Genomic DNA, 20676 nt, shown 5'->3' on the forward strand with positions numbered 1-20676 from the left:
ATTCATTGGCCAAAGAATTAATTATTGTTGATTAAAGCCATTCAGTTTTCGGATGGTTTGTTATACAGCAATAGATAACCACAGCAGTAGAATTGGTAGAGAGTAGTTCATGTAAACTGCATATGTAGGTCAAGACTTGAATTCTAATAATTGAGGATCATGAATTGTTATCCTAATGATGCCAGTGATGTTGTTCTGAAGGTAGGTTTAGACCTAATAGGTTACTTGGAACAGAGCATGAAGTACTTGAGAGTTGTTAGCAAATATCCAGAGAGAGGCAAACTAAGGTTTCTAGCCATGGTAAGGCAGATGATCAGTAGAGGCATGGAGAGATTTAGCAGCAAGCATGAAGGATAAAGTTGAGAGGAATTTGGGATAAGGACAAGGCAGAAATACCACCGATGAGAATCTGGCATCAAGGTTGAGAATGGTCACAGGGATCCTGGGGACCCTGCAGGAGCTTGCCATTTAGCCTCCATGCTCCTTCCCCTGTCAAGAATCAAGATTTGAAGTGGAGTTGAATATACTAAACAGAGAGGCAGAAGATTCACAGTAAACTGCAGTAAAGAATCATCATCCTAACTTAACAGTGATATATAACAAGCTCCAACATGCAGGGAGGCTACTGAGTAACCTGGTTAGTAGTGAAGATTCTTTTTTTTTTATTGTTATGTTAATCACCATATATTACATCATTAGTTTTTGGTGCAGTGTTCCATGATTCATTGTTTGTTCATAACACCCAGTGCTCCATGCAGAACGTGCCCTCCTCAATACCCATCACCAGGCTAACCCATCCCCCTACCCCCTCCCCTCTAGAACCCTCAGTTTGTTTTTCAGAGTCCATCATCTCTCATGGTTCGTCTCCCCCTCTGACATACTCCCCTTTTCTTCCTCTCCTGTTATCTTCTTCTTTTTCTTTTTTCTTAAAATATGTTGCGTTATTTGTTTCAGAAGTACAGATCTGTGATTCAACAGTCTCGCACAATTCACAGCGCTCACCGTAGCACATACCCTCCCCAATGTCTATCACCCAGCCGACCCATCCCTCCCACCCCCAACCACTCCAGTAACACTCAGTTTGTTTCCTGAGATTAAGAATTCCTCATATCAGTGAGGTCATGTGATACATGTCTTTCTCTGATTGACTTACTTCACTCAGCATAACACCCTCCAGTTCCATCCACGTCGTTGCAAATGGCAAGATCTCATTCCTTTTGATGGCTGCATAATATTCCATTGTGTATATATACCACTTCTTCTTTATCCATTCATCTGTTGACAGACATCTTGGCTCTTTCCACAGTTTGGCTATTGTGGACATTGCTGCTATAAACATTGGGGTACACGTACCCCTTCGGGTCCCTACATTTGTATCTTTGGGGTAAATACCCAGTAGTGCAATTGCTGGATCGAACGGTAGCTCTAATTTCAACTGTTTGAGGAACCTCCATACTGTTTTCCAGAGTGGTTGCACCAGCTTGCATTCCCACCAACAGTGTAGGAGGGTTCCCCTTTCTCCACATCCCCGCCAACATCTGTCGTTTCCTGACTTGTTAATTTTAGCCATTCTGACGGGTGTGAGGTGGTATCTCATTGAGGTTTTGATTTGGATTTCCCTGATGCCGAGCGATGTTGAGCACTTTTTCATGTGCCTGTTGGCCATTTGGATGTCTTCTTTGGAGAAATGTCTGTTCATGTCTTCTGCCCATTTCTTGATTGGATTATTTGTTCTTTGGGTGTTGAGTTTGATAAGTTCTTTATAGATTTTGGATACTAGCCCTTTATCTGATATGTCATTTGCAAATATTTTCTCCCATTCTGTCGGTTGTCTTTTGGTTTTGTGGACTGTTTCTTTTGCTGTGCAAAAGCTTTTTATCTTGATGAAATCCCAATAGTTCATTTTTGCCCTGGCTTCCCTTGCCTTTGGCGATGTTTCTAGGAAGAAGTTGCTGCGGCTAAGGTCGAAAAGGTTGCTACCTGTGTTCTCCTTTAGGATTTTGATGGACTCCTGTCTCACGTTTAGGTCTTTCAACCATTTGGAGTCTATTTTTGTGTGTGGTGTAAGGAAATGGTCCAGTTTCATTCTTCTGCATGTGGCTGTCCAATTTTCCCAACACCATTTGTTGAAGAGACTGTCTTTTTGCTATTGGACATTCTTCCCTGCTTTGTCAAAAATAAGTTGACCATAGAGTTGAGGGTCCATTTCTGGGCTCTCGATTCTGTTCCATTGATCTATGTGTCTGTTTTTGTGCCAGTACCATACTGTCTTGATGATGACAGCTTTGTAATAGAGCTGGAAGTCCGGAATTGTGATGCCGCCAGCTTTGCTTTTCTTTTTCAGTATTCCTCTGGCTATTCTGGGTCTCTTCTGGTTCCATACAAATTTTAGGATTATTTGTTCCATTTCTTTGAAAAAAGTGGATGGTATTTTGATGGGGATTGCATTGAATGTGTAGATTGCTATAGGTAGCATTGACATCTTCACAATGTTTATTCTCCCAATCCATGAGCATGGAACGTTTTTCCATTTCTTTGTGTCTTCTTCAATTTCTTTCATGAGTATTTTATAATTTTCTGAGTACAGATCCTTTGCCTCTTTGGTTAGATTTATTCCTAGGTATCTAATGGTTTTGGGTGCAATTGTAAATGGGATAGACTCCTTGATTTGTCTCTCTTCTGTCTTGTTGTTGGTGGATAGGAATGCCACTGATTTCTGTGCATTGATTTTATATCCTGCTACTTGAGTGAATTCCTGTATGAGTTCTAGCAGTTTTGGGGTGGAGTCTTTTGGGTTTTCCACATACAGTATCATATCATCTGCAAAGAGTGAGAGTTTGACTTCCTCTTTGCCGATTTGGATGCCTTTGATTTCTTTTTGTTGTCTGATTGCTGTGGCTAGGAGTTCTAATACTATGTTGAATAGCAGTGGTGATAGTGGACATCCCTGCCGCGTTCCTGACCTTAGGGGAAAAGCTCTCAGCCTTTCCCCATTGAGAATGATATTCGCTGTAGGTTTTTCATAGATGGCTTTTATGATATTGAGGCATGTCCCCTCTATCCCTATACTCTGAAGAGTTTTGATCAAGAAAGGATGTTGTACTTTGTCAAATGCTTTTTCTGCATCTATTGAGAGGATCATATGATTCTTGCTCTTTCTTTTGTTAATGTATTGTATCACGTTGATTGATTTGCGGATGTTGAACCAGCCTTGCAGCCCAGGAATAAATCCCACTTGGTCATGGTGAATAATCCTTTTAATGTACTGTTGGATCCTATTGGCTAGTATTTTGGTCAGAATTTTTGCATCCATGTTCATCAGGGATATTGGTCTGTAATTCTCCTTTTTGATGGGGTCTTTGTCTGGTTTTGGGATCAAGGTAATGCTGGCCTCATAAAATGAGTTTGGAAGTTTCCCTTCCATTTCTATTTTTTGGAACAGTTTCAGGAGAATAGGTATTAATTCTTCTTGAAATGTCTGATAGAATTCCCCTGGGAAGCCATCTGGCCCTGGGCTTTTGTTTCTTGGGAGATTTTTGATGACTGTTTCAATTTCCTTAGTGGTTATAGGTCTGTTCAGGTTTTCTATTTCTTCCTGGTTCAATTTTGGTAGTTGATACATCTCTAGGAATGCACCCATTTCTTCCAGGTTATCTAATTTGCTGGCATAGAGTTGCTCATAATATGTTCTTATAATTGTTTGGATTTCTTTGGTGTTGGTTGTGATCTCTCCTCTTTCATTCATGATTTTGTTGATTTGGGTCATTTCTCTTTTCTTTTTGATCAGTCTGGCCAGGGGTTTATCAATCTTGTTAATTCTTTCAAGGAACCAGCTCCTAGTTTCGTTGATCTGTTCTACTGTTCTTTTGGTTTCTATTTCATTGATTTCTGCTCTGATCTTTATGATTTCTCTTCTTCTGCTGGGTTTAGGCTTTATTTGCTGTTCTTTCTCCAGCTCCTTTAGGTGTAGGGTTAGGTTGTGTATTTGAGACCTTGTTTCTTGAGAAAGGCTTGTATTGCTATATACTTTCCTCTCAGGACTGCCTTTGCTGTATCCCAAAGATTTTGAACAGTTGTGTTTTCATTTTCATTGGTTTCCATGAATTTTTTTAATTCTTCTTTAATTTCTTGGTTGACCCATTCATTCTTTAGTAGGATGCTCTTTAGCCTCCATGTATTTGAGTTCTTTCCGACTTTCCTCTTGTGATTGAGTTCTAGTTTCAAAGCATTGTGGTCTGAAAATATGCAGGGAATGATCCCAATCTTTTGGTATTGATTGAGACCTGATTTGTGACCTAGGATGTGATCAATTCTGGAAAATGTTCCATGGGCACTAGAGAAGAATGTGTATTCCGTTGCTTTGGGATGGAATGTTCTGAATATGTCTGTGAAGTCCATTTGGTCCAGTGTGTCATTTAAAGTCTTTATTTCCTTGTTGATCTTTTGCTTAGATGATCTGTCCATTTCAGTCAGGGGGGTGTTAAAGTCCCCCACTATTATTGTATTGTTGTCAATGTGTTTCTTTGCTTTTGTTATTAATTGCCTTATATAATTGGCTGCTCCCATGTTCGGGGCATAGATATTTACAATTGTTAGATCTTCTTGTTGGATAGACCCTTTCAGTAGGATATAGTGTCCTTCCTCATCTCTTATTACAGTCTTTGTTTTAAAATCTAGTTTGTCTGATATAAGGATTGCCACCCCAGCTTTCTTTTGGTGTCCATTAGCATGGTAAATGGTTTTCCACCCCCTCACTTTCAATCTGGGGGTGTCTTTGGGTCTAAAATGAGTCTCTTGCAGACAGCATATTGATGGGTCTTGTTTTTTAATCCAATCTGATAACCTGTGTCTTTTGATTGGGGCATTTAGCCCATTTACATTCAGGGTAACTACTGAAAGGTATGAATTTAGTGCCATTGTATTACCTGTAAGGTAACTGTTAACTGTCTGTTGTCTGTGTTCATTTCTGCTCTTTGCTGCTTTTAGGTTCTCTCTTTGCTTAGAGGACCCCTCTCAATATTTCTTGGAGGGCTGGTTTCATGTTTGCAAATTCCTTTAGTTTTTGTTTTTTCTGGAAGCTTTTTATCTCTCCTTCTATTTTCAATGATAGCCTAGCTGGATATAGTATTCTTGGCTGCATATTTTTCTCGTTTAGTGCTCTGAAGATATCTTGCCAGTCCTTTCTGGCCTGCCAGGTCTCTGTGGATAGGTCTGTTGCCAATCTAATGTTTCTACCATTGTAGGTTACATATCTCTTCTCCCGAGCTGCTTTGAGGATTTTCTGTTTGTCTCTGAGACTCGTAAGTTTTACTATTAGATGTCGGGGTGTTGACCTATTATTATTGATTTTGAGAGGGGTTCTCTGTGCCTCCTGGATTTTGATGCCTGTTTCCTTCCTCACATTAGGGAAGTTCTCTGCTATAATTTGCTCCAATATACCTTCTGCCCCTCTCTCTCTCTTCTTCTTCTGGGATCCCAATTATTCTAATGTTGTTTCGTCTTATCGTATCACTTATCTCTCGAATTCTGCCCTCGTGATCCTGTAGTTGTTTCTCTCTCTTTTTCTCAGCCTCTTTATTTTCCATCATTTGGTCTTCTATATCGCTGATTCTCTCTTCTGCCTCATTTATCCTAGCATTTAGTGCCCCCATTTTTGATTGCACCTCATCAATAGCCTTTTTGATTTCGATTTGGTTAGATTTTAGTTCTTTTATTTCTCCAGAAAGGGTTTCTCTAATAACTTCCATGCTTTTTTCAAGCCCAGCTAGTATCTTTAAAGTCATGATTCTGAACTCTAGGTCCGACATCGTACTAATGTCCGTATTGAGTAGGTCCCTGGCTGACGGTACTACCTCGTGTTCTTTTTGCTGAGGTGATTTCTTTCGTCTTGTCATTTTGTCCAGAGGAGAATAGATGAATGAGAGAACAAAATGCTAACAGGTTTACAACGTCCCCAGGAAATATACTGTATACAAATCAGAAAAGACCTGAAACCAGGGGAAAAGAAAGGGAAAGAAAGAAAAAAGAAAGAGAAAAAGAAAAAAGAAAAAAGAAAAAAAAGATAAAAACAAAAACAAAACAATACAAAAAAAGCAGAATATGAATAAATATGATCAGGCTAGTGCATAGATCAGTGCCACACACTAGATTTTGGGCGTATTTTGGTCTGTTAGAAAAAAGTGCCTCCTAAAATTTTAAAGGAAGAAAGACATATATGTACAAAATAAGGGTTGATACATTGAAGGGATGGAAGATGACTGTAAAGATGAAAGTTATAAAAGATTTTATAAAAGGACTTGGTAAGATAAGTTGTTTGAAAAAAGAAAGAAGATTTAAGAAAAAAAGAAAAAAAAAGAGGAAAAAGGGAGAGAATGTGATCAGGCAGGAGACTAGAACAAAGCCATACACTAGTGATTTAGGGTATATTTTGATCTGTTAGAAGAAACTGTACCTCAAAATTTTAAAGAGAGAACAACTTATATATATATGCCAAAAATAAGGGTAACTACTATGAAGGGATAAAATATGACTCTAAAAATGAAAAATAAAAAATGTTTTTTTTTTTTTTAAAGGGATTGATAAGATGTTGGTTGAAAAAGGGAAAAAGAAAAATAAAAAAAAAACAGTCAACAAAAATTAACTTTGATGAAATAATGAATCATGGTTAAAAAAAAAAAAAAAGCCATGAATCTATGTGCAGTATTCCCCTAGCGCTGGAGTTCTCCCATTCTCCTTGATCGATCAACTTGGTCTTGGCTTGCTGGCTGTTTGTGCTGATCTTCTGGGGGAGGGGCCTGTTTCTGTGGTTTCCAAATGTCTTTGCCCGAGGCGGAATTGCCCCGCCCTTGTTGGTCCGGGCTAAGGAAGCTGCTCGGGTTTGCTCTCAGGAGCTTTTGTTCCCTGCAAGCTCTCGGTACAGCTTTGGAGGACCAGGGCAGAAATGGTGGCCTCCCAATCTCCACCCGGAGGAGCTGAGAACTCGGGGCCCCGCTCCTCAGTGTGCCCCCAGAGAAAAGCAGTCACTTCCGTGTCCCCGGTCTCCGGCCACACTCCGTGCTCACCCGGCCTGTGACCGAGCGTTGCTATCTCTGGCACCCGACCCCGCACGGAGTCTCCAAACCCAGCAGATCCCTGCAGTGCGCTCCCGCACCGCTCCTCCCCGGGAAGGAAGGGGAGTCTCCCCGGATCTGCTGCTTGTTGGGTCCCTGCTGGGGGAGCCGTGCCCCGACTGGGCCGCAGATCACAGTTTATGGCAACCCCGAGCTGAGAGCCCACGACTCTGCTCCGTCTCTGCAGCCGGCCTTCCCGCTCCGATATCTGGGAGCTCTGGTGCACTCAGGCACCCCCGGTCTCTCTGTGACCCCAAGGGTCCTGAGACCACACTGTCCCGGGAGGATTCCACCCCCCGCTTAGCCACTGCAGCGACGTCCCTCCGCCGAGCCAACTTCTAAAAGGTCCGATTTTGTGCTCCGCGGCTCTAACACTTGCCAGAAGCGGCTGGCGGAGGCCCCTCCCCCGCCGTCTATCCTCCCGAATATCGCCTCGGATTCACTTCTCCGCACGCCCTACCTTCCAGTAAGTGGTCGCTTCTCTGTTCAGAGAGTTCTTGCTACTCTCCTGTTCGATCTCCTGTTGAGTTCGTAGGTGTTCAGAATGGTTTGATCCCTATTCAGCTGAATTCCTGAGACCAGACGAAATCTAGGTCTCCTACTCCTCTGCCATCTTGCTCCGCCCAGTAGTGAAGATTCTAAATGTAGACTGCACCACTTATTCACTTGCGTGGCTTGGGGAAGTCACTGAATTTCTCTGTGCCTCAGTTCTTTCTTAGAAAATGGAGACAATAATAGAAACCATTAGAGTTGCTGCGAGAGTTAGGAAAAATAATATCTATAAAACATTTAACCAGAGCCTGTACACCTCACATACCCAGTCAGTGGTCATGTTTAAACTTCATTTTCCCTTGTGATAAAAGATGTCAAGGGTCTTGAACATCCAGAGGCAGTCCCATTGCACTAGCATTTGGCCTGGAGCAGGCAACATGGCCCATGGCCAGGATGTGTCTCTACTCTATTCAGCCCTGTAAACTGGGCTGTCCTTTACCATGCCACACAGCAATAAATTAATAAACAAAACCAGTGAAATGACAAACCATTTACCTTAAACAATATCAATATAAAATATATAACAGATTCCTTTCTGATAGTGTTTTATGCTTGTTTTCCAGACTTAAAGTGAAGAAAATTGAATATTGTTTGAAACCATTTTATTCCAGGAAGCATAACTGTTTCTAATTCTGTATCAAATTTATCCTAACTCCTGTGGTAGTGAGCACATCATTTCTCTATTGCTTTGTATGTATAAAAGGATTAATGATATTTGTCTCTTAGAAGAATAAAAATATTTGTAAAGTACTGAAAAAAATTCAAAAAAATCTCATGATCCTCTTATGAGGTGGTATTTTGAAGGATTTGTGAGTTTATATACATAGAATTGTTTGGAGATAAAATTATCAAAAATTAGGATAAAGTAATAATTTGTCTTGTTTATAATATCTGCCAAATCTCATTGAAATATATTTACATGCCCTTCAAAATTTGGGTGATACAAGGTCATTGCTTTTATTATCTTTGTGCTAATAACAAGACCAATTATGAGGTAAATAACAATGTCCTTGTCCTGTGTACAAAAATGACCCTAATGATGCATAATCAGGACTTATTTTTGTTGAGAAATAGTTATATATTGTACTAAAGCATTTTTAATGCCTTGCATATCCCTTCTCATATATGCAGTCTTTATTTTTCAAAATATTTCTTTTTTTTAAATTTTATTTTATTATGTTATGTTAGTCACCATACAACACATCATTAGTTTTTGATATAGTGATCCATGATTCATTGTTTTCATATAACACCCAGTGCTCCATGCAGTCCATGCCCTCCTTAATACCCATCACCATGCTAACTCATCTCCTTACCCCCCTCCCCTCTAAAACCCTCAGATTGTTTCTCGGAGTTCATAGTCTCTCATGGTTCATCTCCCCCTCTGATATCCCCCTCATTTTTCCCTTCCTTCTCCTAATGTCCTCCATGCAATTCCTTATGTTCCACAAATAAGTGAAACCATATATTAATTGACTTCCTCCGCTTTACTTATTTCACTTAGCATAATCTCTTCCAGTCCCATCCATGTTGATGCAAAAGTTGGGTATTCATTCTTTCTGATGGCTGAGTAATATTCCATTGTATATATGGACCACATCTTCTTTATCCATTCATCTATTGAAGGGCATCTTGGCTCTTTCCACAGTTTGGCTATTGTGGACATTGCTGCTATGCACATTGGGGTGCATATGGCCCTTCTCTTCACTGCATCTGTGTCTTTGGGGTAAATACCCAGGAGTGCAATTGCTGGGTCATAGGGTAACTCTATTTTTAATTTTTGAGGAACCTCCACACTATTTTCCAAAGTGGCTGTACCAACTTGCATTCCAACCAACAGTGTAAGAGGGTTCCCCTTTCTCCACAACCTCTCCAACATTTGTTGTTTCTTTCCTTGTCCATTTTTGCCATTCTAACTGGTGTAAGGTGGTATCTCAGTGTGGTTTTGATTTGAATTTGGGAGAACATAGGCAGTAACCTCTTTGACATTGGCCATGGCAACTTCTTTCAAGATACATCTCCAAAGGCTAGTGAAACAAAAGGAAAAATGAACTTTTGGAACTTCATCAAGATAAAAAGCTTCTGCACAGCAAAGGTAGCAGTCAACAAAACAAAGAGGCAACCCACAGAATGGGAGAAGATATTTGCAAATGACACTACAGAAAAAGGGCTGGTATCCAAGATCTATAAAGAACTTCTCAAACTCAACACCCAAAAAACAAATAATCAAGTCAAAAAATGGGCAGAAGACGTGAACAGACACTTCTCCAAAGAATACATACAAGTGGCTAACAGACACATGAAAAAATACTTTTCGAAATATTTCTTAATAGATCCCCAAACATTTTATGACTCTGTGCCAAGTATTGTAGTAGGCCCTGGGGATACAGAGACATGTAAGACCAAAACTTGCCCTTTGAGGGGCTTACAGTCTGGGTGGGTAGATAGGGGTAGGAGGGCCAGAGAGATGGATCTTGTTTGTATATCTCGGGGTTGAAGTGTGCACAGGGTCAAGAGATATGGAGAGTTACTGGAAGAGGTGTCTGGAAATGCTTCTTGGAAGAAGTGACTTTCAGGGCGCCTGGGTGGCTCAGTTGGTTAAGCGACTGCCTTCGGCTCAGGTCATGATCCTGGAGTCCCTGGATCGTGTCCCGCATCGGGCTCCCTGCTCAGCAGGGAGTCTGCTTCTCCCTCTGACCCTCCCCCCATCTCATGTGCTTTCTCTCTCATTCTCTCTGTCTCTCAAATAAATAAATAAAATCTTTAAAAAAAAAAAAAAGAAGTGACTTTCAGGCAAAGCCCTGGTGGTAGGAAAAAGCCCTTCAAGATAACTGAAGGACAGTGTGTGAATAGCTGTGTGAGAGAGATTTCAGGGGGCCAGAGGCTGCTTTGTAAGGGTGCTGTGGGCAGGGAGTATTGATGTTATGAACAGAGCTGAGTAAAGCATTTGACAGGCATGGCAATCTATTAGCAATGTTAAAATATTGCCATGAATGGAAAGATGGAAAAGTTTTATTTGTTTGTTCTGACCTCTCTCAAGAAGCAGAGGGAATGTGGGTAGAAGGAATTCTTGGATTCATCACCTAGAGTCTGGGGGAGCCTCAAAGGTCTTTGTGAGAGGGTAGATCTGGTTAACTTTAGGGTTTTTGTTCCCCTGAGTCATTTGCAGCTCTCCTCCATCTTTCCTCGACACATGCTCAACCTCTCCACCAAGTAAGAGCCAAGCACATGCTTCATGATGCATAGGGGTACTGGTCTTCTTAGGCTGTCTCAATCTACCTGTGATTGTGATCAGAGCAGTGGGAGGTTGCAATTTGCAGAGGTGCATGCATTAAGTCTTGTCACTCTCACTGCATCGTATTGTGTCCTGCTCTGTTAAGGTAAGTGTCATGGGAATATGCTTACTATCTGGTGCATCATCAGGCAAAGCATGCCTGTCCCATAGTTTTTACTGTGCATTATGATGACTTAATGTGCTTTGAGGAGTTTTTTCCTCAGTATGCTGAACTAACAATTACGTGGTCAGAACTTAATTTACATGCATCCTCCTTACATTTCTTTGAGTATTCAGTGGGTAGTTGCCAAGTAACTGAAACTGTGTCTAGACACAGATGTTTCTATATTCAACAACAGGGTCAATTTTCTGAGCTACAAAGGCAAATGTGTGTAAGCCCTGTAACAGAATACACATAATAAGGTAAAGATAAATTGTTAAGATCTAAGGAAGGGCTATTGAACTTCACTAGCTATAGGGATTTTGCTCACCAAAATAACTCACTCGTGCCTTCCTAAATATAAACCTCTAATTAATAAGAAAACTTTGGAAAGGAAACAGTTAACAGTAGACCTACAATCTATTTTTTTCCCTTTTCCTAGGAAATGAAGGAGATGCCTCAGTCAAATCTCCCTGCATACATGCTAAGAATAAGACCTCCTGGTAGAAACACTAATGGTATTTATTAGTGAAAGATAACAGAGAGCTCTTACCTGTGAAATGCTTTCAGCAGCTCTTCCAGTTTTCCCTTCCTTTATAAGAAACCACCCCAAAACTTAGTGGCTCAAAAACAGTAATTGATTACTGTCTTTCACCTTTCAGTGGGTGGATGTGGCTCAGCCAGGTGATTCTTGCTCAGAAACTTTCATGACTTTAGTCTGATAGTACCTCATTTGCACAGACATCTGAAGTTATGGCTGGCTGGATTTCCAAGATGGGTCACCCATTCCACTGGTTGATGACACTGGCAGCTCAGCTGGAGTTACCTTCCTACATGAGGGCTTCCCATGTGCCTTAGGTTTTCATAGCACAACTCCTGGGGTCCGAGAGGGAGTATCTTGAGAAAGTATTTTAACAGACCCAGACCAAACTAGACTCAGAAGTCCCAGAGTGTCACTTTGTGGCATTACATTGGCCAAGGGCAGCCCCGATTCAATAAAGGAAACTAGACTCTACCTCTTAATAGAGAGGTAAAATGTCACTTTGCAAAAGAGCAAGTGGTTTGGGAGATATCAGTAAGGCCTTTAAATAATGCAGTCTGCCATAGCAGAATATGCCTGGTCTGTCTAGATTGCCTGTTGTAAATCAACCTGGTATTTATGGAGTGGTGGAGGCCTGAGTAGAGATGGGGATGTAAACTAGGAAATCAATGGGGTTTGATAGCTGTGCTTGCATTGCTTAAATCTTGGACGGTTTAAGTCTGAAACCGCACATGTTCTAATGGAGGCTGGAGAGGACATTTTTGAGTTATATCAATCATACAGAGCAGGAGTCAGCAAAGTTTTACGATGAAAGGCCAGATAATATGCATTTTAGGCTTTGCAGGCCATATGGTCTCTGTTGCAACTACCCAACTCTGCTGTTGTAGCACAAGACCACCCATAGAAAATACATAAACAAATGAGTGTGGCTGTGTTCCAGTGAAACGAATTACAAAAATAGGTGGCAGGCTGGATTTGGCCAGTGGGCCATAATATGCCAATCCCTGGTCCGTAATCTCTCCAAAGGAAGAATGCTTAGCTTATGGCTTGCTAGTGAATGATCAGTAAATTTGGTATTAGGTAAGATTTATAAACTGTCAAGTCTGATTTCATAATTTGACTCAGATGGTCTCGTAGCCTCTTGAATGTCTATAACAATGCTTGTACATAATATAGACACTCAATACTTGTAAATCAGCTGGTCAACAAATATGAATTGAATTCCAGTTTTTGGCATAGCATCATATCCTGAAGTTCAGGATTTTCTAGTTCAGTTTTAACTCAGCTACATAAAAATAGCAAATATAGAACACATACTTTCTATTGTTAAAGTGGAAGCTGCTGTTAAAACTTACTTTATTATTGATGAGAAATTTAAATTTATTGTTGGCTTATTTGGAGATCATAGAGTATATCTATCTAGACTACTTTTAAACATTTTTAACACAAAAGAAAAATAAGCCTCCTAGGACGTAGTCTCCAAGAAAAGTTTTCTTTTTTCTGTAACAGAATTTCTTCAAATGGAGGCAACTATTATAGTATCTTTCCAAATTTAAGCTTTGAGAGCCAATGAAAAGAGAATAAATGGGACAGTCTGAGGTAGATTCTCAGCAATGGCTTGTTGCATAGTCAACAAACTTTTTTTTAAACCTTTAAAATACTGGTAAATACGAGATAAATATTTAGATTTCAATTACATGGAATTCTCTTTGGGAACCTTGAGTTAATAGAAGTGATTTTCTAAAGGGGTTAGCAGATTACAGTATTTTGGGGTATAACTCCTTGGGGTTGAACAGACAGAAGCTATAAGGAAAGAAAGAAAAGAGACACTTAGAATATCTGAACTCATGTTCTTTGATTTTTTTTTTTTGTGAAGATAGTTTCACAATAGAAATTACAGAACTAAAAACTTGTAATTGTGACACATAATAAGAGATACAAAAACCATAAACATATTTTTAGCTCTGATAAAAATAAACTGTTTTGCAGGATAGTGGAACTTTTAATTTAAATATAGACTCAGAGTGTACCTCTATGATATTTTCTACAAATGTTTCTATTTCGTATTTTAGATAGTGAAATATTCTTAGAGAAGTTAAATGATCATATTTTAAAAGTACACTATAGGGAATACTGGAATAGTTAATTTTTTCCTAGTGCTAGTAAAGAAAATCATGCTGAGAATAATGGCAATTTAAAAAATCACCACAGAAGATATTTCATTGGTTATTCCACCTTTAAATCTCATGTTGTGGTGACATGGTAATTTCAAAAGGAAAGAACATAAGAATATTATATAAATCAATAGCTCATTGCTATTTGTCTCTGTTGTAGTAAACAAGATATGCAAGCCAACATGCAAACTCATTTGTGTCTCTCTCCCCATGATAGCATGGTACAAAAAGCCCAGTGCAGGCCCAGATGGCAGGGGAAGGAGATAAAGGTGAGATAGGAAAGAAAATCTAAAAACAGGAAAAGAGATACTTTAACTTGTTGAATTATGCATCAAAACACAGGTGGAAGGCTTTCTATCAGAATTAATATCATGGTAGGATTCTCAATGGAATTATAGTTTGAAATTTTCATGTTTTCTAATTTTCCCACTGAAAAATGAACTGATATTCCTCAAAGTAAACTTGCTACAAGGTGAAAATAGCAGAGGGCAGCCCTGTGAGTTGTACCTCTCTGGCATTTTGGTACTAAGGTTTAATAAAAGTTCCATCTTTGTAACAAATGTAACATTATGCGAAATCTACCTGATGCAAGTTTTGTCAAACTGATTAGAGAGGTTCCTATGATCTTTGTGGATGGACTACGGACTGGGGAGAGTGGTGTAATGTACTAAAAAGAAAGTTAACCTCTGAGTGGAGGACTTACTGAGAACTCAGATATTTAGAATAGTGGTGGGTCTTCATCCCCTTTTGAAAATGTAATAAATACTCCCAAGGCAGTATGTATTTATGGAGGCTTTGAAAATAATAACAGACATCTTTAAATTGCCCTTGCAATCCAGGGATCAATTGTAATGAGTAGAGAGTTCTAGCAGACAGGACTCTATCGTTTGTTACTCTTGACTATGTGGTGTGGACTCAAGTTGAGAGGGTTTCACTGCTTTGGGGTTGATGGTGCCATTTTCCAAAGTGCACAAAATGATTAAATAAATGCTATCTCTATTTGTTTTCCCAAATAAACCAATCACAGATCAAGTTGTAGATCTTCTGAAAAGATATTTTCTGTCATGCCCTGCTTGTCTCAACCTTCCTTGCTTCCAGCATCGCTGTGGCAGGAAGCTCAATGATCCATTCTGCTTACACTACACATAGTCTTTCTCTGTTTCAAATACCGTTTTTCTTCATCTTCCCCCTCCCAAACCTTCTTAATTCGGCTAGGCCCAGCATACGATATTTTCCTCTTTACTTGTTGGTTCATTCCAACCCTTAGGGGACTCCAGCAATTTTTTAAAAATAAATTTTTAGCTCTTTTTGCTTTGTCTTTAGGTTTTCCACATCCTTACCATGATTCTGCGAGGATCACCAAACTATTACCAGCCCCAGCTTGACAAGACTATTCTCTAGTACAGTCGATCCTATTTACAATTGCACCCAAAACATAAGATACCTAGGAATAAATCTAACCAAAGAGGCAAAGGATCTGTACTCAGAAAACTATAAAATACTCATGAAAGAAATTGAAGAAGACAAAGAAATGGAAAAACGTTCCATGCTCATGGATTGGAAGAACAAACACTGTGAAGATGTCAGTGCTACCTAGAGCAATCTGCACATTCAATGCAATCCCCATCAAAATACCATCCACCTTTTTCAAAGAAATGGAACAAATAATCCTAAAATTTGTATGGAACTAGAAGAGACCCCGAATAGCCAGAGGAATTTGAAAAAGAAAAGCAAAGCTGGCAGCATCACAATTCCAGACTTCCAGCTCTATTACAAAGCTGTCATCATCAAGACAGTACGGTACTGGCACAAAAACAGACACATAGATCAATGGAACAGAATAGAGAGCCCAGAAATGGACCCTCAACTCTAGGGTCAACTCATCTTTGACAAAGCAGGAAAGAATGTCCAATGGAAAAAAGACAGTCTCTTCAACAAATGGTGTTGGGAAAATTAGACAGCCACACGCAGAAGAATGAAACTGGACCCTTTCCTTACACCACACACAAAAATAGACTCCAAATGGTTGAAAGACCTAAATGTGAGACAGGAGTCCATCAAAATCCTAAACGAGAACACAGGCAGCAACCTCGTCCACCTCAGCCACAGCAACTTCTTCCTAGAAACATCGCCAAAGGCAAGGGAAGCCAGGGGAAAAATGAACTATTGAGATTTCGTCAAGATAAAAAGCTTTTGCACAGCAAAAGAAACAGTCCACAAAACCAAAAGACAACCGACAGAATGGGAGAAAATATTTGCAAATGACCTATCAGATAAAGGGCTAGTATCCAAAATCTATAAAGAACTTATCAAACTCAACACCCAAAGAACAAATAATCCAATCAAGAAATGGGCAGAAGACATGAACAGACATTTTCCAAAGAAGACATCCAAATGGCCAACAGACACATGAAAAAGTGCTCAACATCGCTCGGCATCAGGGAAATCCAAATCAAAACCTCAATGAGATACCACCTCACACCCGTCAGAATGGCTAAAATGAACAAGTCAGGAAACGACAGATGTTGGCGGGGATGTGGAGAAAGGGGAACCCTCCTACACTGTTGGTGGGAATGCAAGCTGGTGCAACCACTCTGGAAAACAGTATGGAGGTTCCTCAAACAGTTGAAAATAGAGCTACCATACGACCCAGCAATTGCACTACTGGGTATTTACCCCAAAGTTACAAATGTAGGGATCCGAAGGGGTACGTGCACCCCAATGTTTATAGCAGCAATGTCCACAATAGCCAAACTGTGGAAAGAGCCAAGATGTCTGTCGACAGATGAATGGATAAAGAAGATGTGGTATATATACACAATGGAATATTATGCTGCCATCAAAAGGAATGAGATCTTGCCATTTGCAACGCGACGTGGATGGAACTGGAGGGTGTTACGCTGAGTGAAATAAGTCAATCAGAGAAAGACATGTATCATATGACCTCACTGATATGAGGAATTCTTAATCTCAGGAAACAAACTGAGGGTTGCTGGAGTGGTGGGGGGTGGGAGGGATGGGGTGGCTGGGTGATGGACATTGGGGAGGGTATGTGCTATGGTGAGTGCTATGAATTGTGCAAGACTGATGAATCACGGATCTGTACTTCTGAAACAAATAATGCAATATATATTAAGAAAAAAAAGAAGAAGAAGATAGCAGGAGGGGAAGAATGAAGGGGAGTAAGTCGGAGGGAGAGATGAACCATTAGAGACGATGGACTCTGAAAAACAAACTGAGGTTTCTAGAGGGGAGGGGGTTGGGGGGATGGGTTAGCCTGGTGATGGGTATTAAAGAGGGCACATTCTGCGTGGAGCCCAGGGTGTTATGCACAAACAATGAATCATGGAACACTACATCAAAAACTAATGATGTAATGTATGGTGATTAACATAACAATAAAAAATTATTAAAAAAATACTATTCTCTAGTACAGATAATGCCTTAATGTCAGGTTATCAATATGTCTGTCGTTAGATCCGACCCAAAGATTCGACAGTGATGACCAAATAAACTCCTAAATCTTCTAGCCAAATATCTAGTACTAAGTGCTTCCAATTCCCCAATTTCCCCAAAATATCCACTATCCTAAAAAGCTTACTGCTTATTTGATTTGTAATTAAAATGATCTATTATTTCCCAGACTTTTCATCATGCTAGCTTCCAAAAGGGAGTCCACGATTAGCAGTTATTTTAATACTTGATTTCACAGATTATTCATTTCATAACTAAGTGGATTAGGTAGAATCCCTCATTTCCTAATATTAATATGGTTTTCTTCCACATTTTAATATTAATTTCCTTTTTCCTTTGCAGAAGGAGATTGGAAGGTGACTGTTGTCACTGGGGATCTTGAAAATGCTGGCACCACAGCGACAGTATCCCTTTATGTCTATGGAGAAGAAACATGTTCAGGTCCTATTATTTTGGGATCTGGGAAATATCAGCTGTTTAACCCTAATAGTGCAGATATATTCAAGGTAAAATTGATATGCTATAACTTGCTTGCTAAGATATGTTATGATTTACATTCTCTAAGATGGAATAGAGAATCTTTGTTTTGATGTTGTATTTGCATTACCTTTTCTTGGTAGACATGAAATCTTTTATCCTAAGGGCTAATAGGAGTAAAGAGGTAAACAGGAGTTATAACAGGAATAAAAGATTTTTTGTTTTTTCCCCCATTTTTTTATATAAAGGTAACAAAGTATATGAACTTTAGAAAATTTTTAAAATGAGATTGGAAAACTTTACTCCTAATCCTTCCATCAAGACAAATATTTCCACTGTTGAATATCTTTTCTGTCCCTGTCCACATCCATGGAGTATGATGCTATGATAGAAAGGTGGTGCAGCCTAATGGCTAAGACATGGTCTGAGGAGGCAGATGGCCAAGATTCAAACGTTGCCTTTACTGCTTACTAGCATGGTGACCTTGACAACTGCTCTATAACGCTTACCTTAAGGGGTTAACATGAGGCTTAAATGAATTAATGTATGTAAAGTGTTTGGTGTAGTGCCTGAAAAACTCCACAGGTGTTTGCTCTTACGATTGTAGTACATAAACAATTCTGTAGCCCCTTATTTATGCAAGGAACTACATAGTGCTCCAAACTATAATCTTTATTGATTATCGAATATATGAAATAAACCATATGCCACAGTTGTTGCTACTGTTGGACATTTAAATGACTTCTACGTTTTTAATATTATAAATAATGCCATAATGAATGTATTTTTGATCTTAGTTTCTTCTTTTTTTTTTCTAAACAAAGCTATTTTCTTATGACAAATTCTGAGAGATAGGATCACTTTTGATCAATTCTGAAAAGGTGCTTTGTAAAAGTGTCTAATTTATAGCACAGTGCCTAGCAAGACATAGTAAGCAATTGGTAAATTTTAGTTGTTATTAAATCATTACTACACACCCCAAATCATGATATCTATTTCTACCATACATAGTGTTTAATCCTTTTAATTAAAATTTCTCAGTACCTCTTTTCAAGTTACAGTATGTGACTGTGGATCTATGGAATTATCTTCACTTCTTCCCTTTTTGTTAAAAGAGCTTTGTTGAGATATAATTAACATACCTTACCATCCATCCATTTAATGTGTAGAATTTATGATTTTAGAATATTCATAAAGTTGTGCAACTATCACCACACTCTAATTTTAGAACATTTCATCACCCCAAAAAGAAAGCCCAGACCCATTAGCAGCAACTCTCCAACCTCGTATTCTCTAGTCTTAGGAAACCAGTTATCTATCCATTATTATCCAGTATTATCCATTATCTATCCAGAATTCCATTGTATGAATATATCACACTTTAATTATCTATTCATCAGCTAATAGACACTTAGATTGTTTCTACTTTTAGCTATTAATATGGATAATTATTATGAATAATGCTGCTATGAACATCCATGTACAGGTTTTTCTGTGGATATATGTTGTACAATTGACTGTTGAACAACACTGGTTTGAACTGTGCAGGTCCACTTATATGTGGATTTTTTACAGTAACTTATATGTGTATTTTCTCTTCCTTACAATTTTCTTAATAACATTTTCTTTTCTCTACTTTATTGTAAGAATACAGTATATAATACATATACAAAATACATTACTCGACTATTTATGTTATCAGTTAAGGCTTCTGGTCAATGGTAGGCTATTAAGTAGTTAAGTTTTTGAGGGAGTCACAAGTTACATGCAAATTTTCCACTGTGTGGGAGGTTGGCACCCATAACCCCAGCATTGTTCAAGGGTCAACTGTAATTTCTCTAGGATAGGTACCTAGGAATAGAATTACTATATCATGTGGTAACTCAATGTTTAACATTTTAAGAAAGTGATAAACTTTTCCAGAGTGGTTGAACCAATCACCAGCAATATATGAGGGTTCATGTTTTTCTACCTTCCAAGAGAAATTTGTTGTTTATATTTTGATTCTAGCTATCCTAGTGGATGTGAAATGATGTCTCATTGTAGTTTTGATATATACCTCCCTAATGACTAATTATGTTGAATATCTTTTCATGTGCTTGTTAGACATTTCTGCATCTTCTTTGGAGAAATGTCCATTCAAATCCTTTGCTCATTTTAATCAGATTATTTATCTTTTTACTAATGAGTTTAAAAGTTCTTTATATATTCTGGATATGAGGCTCATATTACATATATGACTTATAAATATGTTCTCCCATTTTGTGGGCTCTCTTTTAACTTTCTTGGTGGTATGGACTTGAATTACTTCTGGTGTTCTTTTAATTCAGCCTGACGGATTCTTTTTAGTATTTCTTGTAGGGTAGTTCTGCTAATAATGCTAATAATGCATTCTCTCAGTTTTTCTTTTCCTGGGAATGTCTTAATTTGCATATAGAATTCCTTGTTGACAATTTTTTCTTTCAGCTCTTTATAAATGTCATCTTACTGCTTTCTGGCCTTCCTGATTTCTGATGAGAAGTCAGCTGTTAATTTTATTGTATGTATTTATTTGCTGTTTTCAAGATTCTTTCCTTGTTTTGGTTTTCAGGAGTTTGACTATTTTATATCAGGATGTAGACTACCTTCCTGTTGTTTTTCACAGCTACCATGGTGGAAATTTTGCTGGTTTTTAAGGATGTTATAGAACTGGGGAGAGAAAAATGGAAGTAGATCAAATTACAATATGCAAACTCTTCTGTTCTTACCAAGGTTCATAGTTTTCATTTGAATGAATATTTTTCAGATTGTTGAAAGTCTTCGATTAATTTCCAGAGTTCTTGAAAATTTTATTTTAATAATTTTTGCCACTGCTTCTATGGAGAGCCTACCTAATGCATCATTCCAGAAGTCCTGCACTATCCGTTTTTATCTTT

The 20676-nt window shown here is 38.8% G+C and overlaps 1 protein-coding gene across 1 annotated transcript in view; it reads left to right on the plus strand.

Annotated features, from left to right (window-relative positions):
• Positions 1–20676, plus strand: part of RP1 (RP1 axonemal microtubule associated) — a 364241-nt gene that overhangs the window by 266378 nt on the left and 77187 nt on the right. The window contains 1 exon segment of the mRNA XM_035726960.1: positions 17627–17790. Within this exon segment, the coding sequence (XP_035582853.1) occupies positions 17627–17790 (164 nt within the window).

Source organism: Zalophus californianus, chromosome 4 (assembly GCF_009762305.2).
Source record: "Zalophus californianus isolate mZalCal1 chromosome 4, mZalCal1.pri.v2, whole genome shotgun sequence".
In the NCBI taxonomy this organism is placed as follows: domain Eukaryota; kingdom Metazoa; phylum Chordata; class Mammalia; order Carnivora; family Otariidae; genus Zalophus; species Zalophus californianus.